This window comes from Phoca vitulina, unplaced genomic scaffold (assembly GCF_004348235.1).
Source record: "Phoca vitulina isolate PV1807 unplaced genomic scaffold, GSC_HSeal_1.0 scaffold7, whole genome shotgun sequence".
NCBI lineage: Eukaryota > Metazoa > Chordata > Mammalia > Carnivora > Phocidae > Phoca > Phoca vitulina.
The window spans coordinates 45330824-45336473 of record NW_022589710.1 but is presented as its reverse complement, the minus strand read 5'-3'; the positions used below and the strand labels follow the sequence as shown (position 1 = coordinate 45336473).

The window sequence follows — 5650 nt, the reverse complement described above, 5'->3', positions numbered from 1 at the left end:
TGATAGGACGGGGCTGATCCCAAGTGGAAGGCTGGCCTTTGATGGGGCACAGACAGGTCATCTGTGGGAAGGGGAGGCAGTATGTGGGTGCAGACCTGGCTGGTGGGCAGAGAGCAAACAGAAGAAGAGAGCTCCTGTGTTTTCAAGGGAAGGAGGAAGCATGTCTCTGACTGGGAATGAGGATAGAGGAGGAGGTGTTGGGGTTCAGGAAAGGGGACCTGGATGATAAGATATCTAGGGGAGAGACAGTGCACTAAGGAGAGTATGAGTGCAGCACTGCGGGCGGGTGGGGGGGAGGCAGAGAAAGTGAGGTCTGTATGCCCAGTTCAGATATCACTTCCTCCAGAAAGCCTTCTGACCCCCAGACCAGGTCATTCCCCTTGTTGTAAGTCTCATAGGCCCTGTGGTGCTTCTCTGATGCAGCTCTGATCACAACTGGAATGAACCATCAACTGTATTCTTTAGTTCTTTAATCCCTAGATCCCTCCCTAGACTGTAAACCCCTGAAGACGTGAGCAGAGGCTGTCTGTTCCAGCGCCGTGTCTCAGCATCTCGTTCCTCCTGCATAGTCGTGTCTCAGCACAAAAGTATTAAATAGTTGAACGAACGAATGAAATAATGAATGAGAAAAGTCCCAGAAGTGGCATGCATGTTTTCTAGTCGACCTAGATTTCTTTTTTTTTTAATTAATTTATTTTTAGAGAGAGAGACAGAGAGTGCCCCAGTGCGAGCAGGGGGAGGCGCAGAGGGAGAGGGAGAGAGAGAATCTCAAGCAGACTCCTCGCTGAGCATGGAGCCCTCCCAGAGCTGGATCAGGACCCTGAGAACATGACCTGAGCTGAAACCAAGAGTCCCAGCTCAACCGACTGAGCCATCCCTGCGCCCCTAGTTGGCTTCGATTGCGGAAGCAGGCTCTCCCGCAGCCCTAGGTGATTATGGACCGCCCCCCTCCCCCCTTCACTCCCTCTCCCAGGGTCGGCTTTGCGGATGCTGGGGCTTTAAGAGCCGGCAGAAACGAAGCCGGGTGCTGATTGGCGGTTTATTCTAACGCTGGAGGATGAGCTCATCCGCAGCCAATGGCCAGGCCGCACCCGGCCAGGCCCCTGCACCTGGCTGGAGGGCGCAAGGCGGCGGGGTGGTGCACGGCCTCCCGCTCGAGGGGCGGTGGCGGCCCGGGTAGGTCCGGCCGCGCGGACCGAGCTCCTGGCTCGGGCAGGTACGGGGTTTGCCCGGCTCCTCCTCCGGGCCCCGGTCCTCCAGGCGAGGGCGGCCCCTCCTCTCACTCCCCCAGCTTCCCTCGGTCCCACCGCGCGGGGTGGCGCACCTTGCGTGCCGGGACTCGCGGGCTGGGCGCTCCGCTTCCCGGGTCCAGGCGCGGCCCCGCAGTCCTGCCCCGGGGGACCCAACCCGGCGGGGTGGCCCGGTGGCCTGACTCGAGCAGCCCAGCCCCTCGGCCTTGGCGCCCGCCCACCCCAGCACAGGCCTCCGAGCTGCGGGTCCCGGGTGGCTGGGCGGAGCAAGGAGGGTGCGGCTTCCCTCCCTCCTTCCCTCCACCCCCTGGCCGCATCCTGGCCGGAGTTCAGCTTCCCGCTGGCCTGGGGGATGTCGGTTTCCCTCCCCGCCCCACTCCCCATCCTGTTCTATCTATTCCCTCTCTCCACAGAGGCAGAGGTGACCTAGTCTGGGAAGTTCAGGCCCTGCCCTTCCTAGTGGGGCCTGCGAGAACACAGGTGCCACTGAGGCTGGGGGCGGAGGTGTAGGGGCAGCTCTGTGGACCTCTCCAGAGCCCTTTCCTTTCCTGAAGCCACTGCTCTTATCCCTTGACCACTTTTGTCACACACTGCTCAGGGAGCAGCTGCTGCTAGGTCCTTGGAGGCCACGTGGCCCCCTGGCTTACTCAGACGGAGCCCAGGAGAGTGCCGCTGCCTCCCTGGGGCCGGGTCGGCTCTGCCCTCCTTCTCCTACGTCCATCCAGCATCTGTCACTCGGTCATTTCATTTGCCCACAGGTTTAAGGCCAGGCCTTGTGACTAACTCTCTGCCAGGCTCGGGTGTGTGTTGGGGGGGGGGGGGGGCGGTCCTCACTTGCTGACCTCGGCACCAAAGGGAATTAAATAAGGTGGGGGCAATCTCTCCTCTTCAGGGAGGTGCCATTGAGCTGAACCCTGAAGGATAAATGAGATTCCTGTAGGAGGAGTATGACCAGGAGAATAGGCAGGATGGAGGGAACAGTGTGAGGAACAGCCTTGGTGTGTGGCCAACATATGTTTCCCATGTGCTAGACACTAGTTTGTCTGTGAGACCCCAGGAAGGCAGTTCTGCATCACAGATGTCCTCAGCTCTCTCCAGTGCTCAAGAAATACCTGTTGATGTGAATTTGAATTGAAAGGAAGAGCCCCGAGCATGTTATTATTCTATTATCACCATTTAGAAAAGGTCTGGCCCCGTAGAGGGATGTTACCCACACTAGCTCTGATCCCTCCAGCCCTTGGAGGTGAGTATTAGTCTCCCAGTTTTCAGCAGAGGAAGCCAGGGTACTGATGGGCTGTTGTTCGCCGCCGGGGCCTCCCCAGGGCGTCTGTTGATTTCAGGTCACCGCCACAGGGCAAGCAGCCATGAGCCTGGTGGCCTGCGAGTGTCCCCCGGGCCCTGGCCTGGAGCCTGAGCCTTGCTCCCGAGCACGGTCCCAGGCCCGCGTGTACCTGGAGCAGATTCGCAACCTGGTGGCTCCCGGGGCCCCTGACGTGACCAAGCGCGACTACCTGGTGGATGCAGCCACGCAGATCCGGCTGGCCCTGGAGCGCGATGTCAGTGAGGACTACGAGGCAGCCTTCAACCACTACCAGAACGGCGTGGACCTGCTGCTGCGGGGTGTGCACGGTGAGGCCCGGGGGGGCCAGGGGCGGGAGCTGCTGGGGCAGGGCGGGCTTGGGGCTCCCCCCCATCCTCTGTCCATCTGTGCTGAGTGAGCAGGGCTCTAGGCTGGGCCCACAGGGCCTGTGGCAAGGGCAGCAAGGCCTGTGTGAGTGGTTCCTGTATGCCGGACCCTGGTCTAAGGGCTTTACCTGTATTAACTCATTTGAACCTCACAGTAATGGAAATGATTACATACGTTGTTGATGTCGTATATAGGAACTATTTTTATTCCTATTTTCCAGATGTGAAAACTGAGGCACCAGGCAGTTAAATTACTTGCTTAAGTTTCCATAGCTCTCAGTGGCAGAGCTGAGGCTTGAACAGTTGGGGATCCAGAGGCTGGGCGCAGACCCCGTACGTCCCTGGAGCGAGCGGGGCTCCTGTCCTGGGGGCTTGCATCACCAGGGGGGAGACTGATGAGTTTAATGATGGATAATTCCCTCTCTGGTGGGAAGAGCAATGAGGAAGAAATGAGGGGAGAAAAGAGGGAAAGGGATGCCAGGCTAGGCCGGCATAGGGTATTTTCTAGAAGTCAAAACGAAGGGCCATCTGGTGAGAGAGAGAGAGAGAGCAGCCTGTTTAGGGCAAAGTGGGGCATTGTGCCTGCAGGGGAGAGGCCAGCTGGAGACCCCTGAGGGCGGTGGGGGGGTAGGAGTCGGGCCCTGCTTCACGCTTCCTCCCCCCTCACTCCCCCACCCCCGCCACGGAGCCCCGCCAACGGGGCTTCCGACTGCCCAGTGAATCTGTTCTTCTTCCAATCCTGGTCCCCACTCCGGCCTTTTCACACTGGGTCTCAGAGAAGGCAGAGGGCTGTTCTCTGGGAGCTTCTGTCTCCTGCTCTGAAAACGGACCCCGGAATCCCCCTCTCTTCCTTCCCGGGGTGTGATGGCAGCCAGTGAAGTGGGGGGGTGCCACCTGTGACCACCGTTCCCAGCCTCTCCCCCCATCTTCCTTCTGTGGCCGCACCTGCCGGTCTCCTGCCCAGAGGAAGGCTGGGCTGGGGGGGGACGGGGGCGGGCAGGGCACTGTCCGCACACCAGCCTCAGAAGCAGGCGCTCTCTCCTGCGGAGGGCAGAGGGCGGGCAGCGGGCGCCGGAGCCCCAGCCCCCCCCGCGGGGCCAGGGGTGGGTCCTGGTGACCCCCTCACCCCACAGTCGACCCCAACAAGGAGCGATGCGAGGCTGTGAAGCTGAAAATTACCAAGTACCTGCGGCGGGCCGAGGAGATCTTCACCTGCCACCTGCAGAAGACCCTGGGCGGTGGGGCCGGCCCCGGCACGGTGAGGAGACCGCTCCCCAAAGGCCTGAGGGCTCTGTGGGGGGGAGGAGAGAGCGAGGCCCCCCGCCCCCCACGGGCCAGAGGGCTGTCACCTCCTGTCCTGGGCTGTGTGCGTGCCAGGGACAGGGCTGTCTCCCTGCCATTCTGCTGGCTCCCTCCGTCTCCCACACCCAACTAGTTCCTTCATCTTCGAACCCTTAGCACATCGTCTCCAGGCCAGTCTCACCCCCGCACGGGGTAAACACACACACACCTCCAGACTCTCATGCACGGCTCATACACAAGCTCCATGTGTACACACTCCAAGTTTCCCACGTCTGTTGAAGTTTGAACGGGTTGAAGTTTGGGTGAGCACAGTTGACCCTTGAATGGGTTTGAACTGCGTGGGTCCACTTATACTCGGAGTTTTTCGATAAATACACCACAGTGCTGGAAAGGTATTTTCTCTTCTGCATCTTATTAGGCTGCTTTTCCCCAAAGCAGGTGCCTGAGCCACATGCCTGGGTCTTCCAGGCATGTTCCCTGAGACCCTCATGTCCCTGGGTTATTTCCCCACCCCTGGGAGCACCTGCCTCCTATGGGTGGGGCTTTCAAGACAGGGGATCTGAAGCCTGAGGACTCCCCTAGGCCTTGGAGGAGGGCTGGCGGGGGGTGCCGAATGTAGAGGGCAGTGTGGTCACCCGGGACCGAGGTGGGGCCCTGCCAGTCAGGGCCAGCTTGTCTGCTCCCTGTGAGGTGGGTGCTCCATGGACCCCAGTTCTGCCCCTAGTGCCCACTGCTGTTCTGGCAGCTGGGGAGGGCCCGGTGAGAAGGCAGTGCCTGAGGAGGGCTGGGCCCTGAGTCTGTGGGTTCTGTCTCCCACCTCTGCAGGGTTTCAGCAGCCTGAGGCTCCGGCCCATCCGCACACTGAGCTCTGCCCTGGAGCAGCTGAGGGGCTGCAAGGTGGTTGGGGTCATCGAGAAGGTGAGTGAGCTGACAGCCACGGTTTTGGTGCTGAAGGAGTTGGGGCAGGCAGATGGGGGTGGTGGGGGAGGAGAAGGGGCTGGAAAGGGGTCGGAGGGCCCCAGGGGAGGAGAGTAGCTGTGTCCATTGGCTCCCCACCCTTCCCCCAGCCCAGCACACATGTCAGGTCCTGGAGAGGAAAAGGGGAACAGAAGAGGCAAATGGTCCCTTTTCCATAGCCTGGAGCTCAGACAGACAACCACTCCCTTAGAGGCTCAAGACAGAAGCCGGAGAAGCAGTGCCCAGGGCGCAGGGCCAGCGCACATGGCCCTGCTCACTCCCCCTCCCGCTTCCCACAGGCCCCCACCCACCCTCCCTCTGCACCCCAGGGCTGTCTCCAAGTCCTGCCGAGGAGTTCGTGTGGTGCGAGTGTACACTCCTCTCCAGAAGCCTGTCCTGCTGAGGGTCCCGGCCCCCAGAGGGGCCTCAGCAGCTCTGCCCATCCCCTCCTGCCC

General features: G+C 61.0%; 1 protein-coding gene across 6 annotated transcripts in view; it reads left to right on the top strand.

Moving 5' to 3' along the window:
• Positions 1-1096: 1096 nt before the first annotated feature.
• The window catches only part of RPS6KL1 (ribosomal protein S6 kinase like 1), a 15781-nt gene continuing 11227 nt past the window's right edge, over positions 1097-5650 (top strand). For 4 of the 6 annotated variants that reach the window (XM_032405592.1, XM_032405589.1, XM_032405594.1 and 1 more), the window contains exons 1-4: positions 1097-1216; positions 2573-2879; positions 4070-4194; positions 5064-5156. In XM_032405592.1, the coding sequence (XP_032261483.1) occupies positions 2615-2879; positions 4070-4194; positions 5064-5156 (483 nt within the window). In that variant the 5' untranslated portion in view covers positions 1097-1216; positions 2573-2614. The remainder of the gene's footprint in view (positions 1217-2572; positions 2880-4069; positions 4195-5063; positions 5157-5650) is intronic. The other 2 variants (XM_032405590.1, XM_032405591.1) reach the window with 2 other exon arrangements.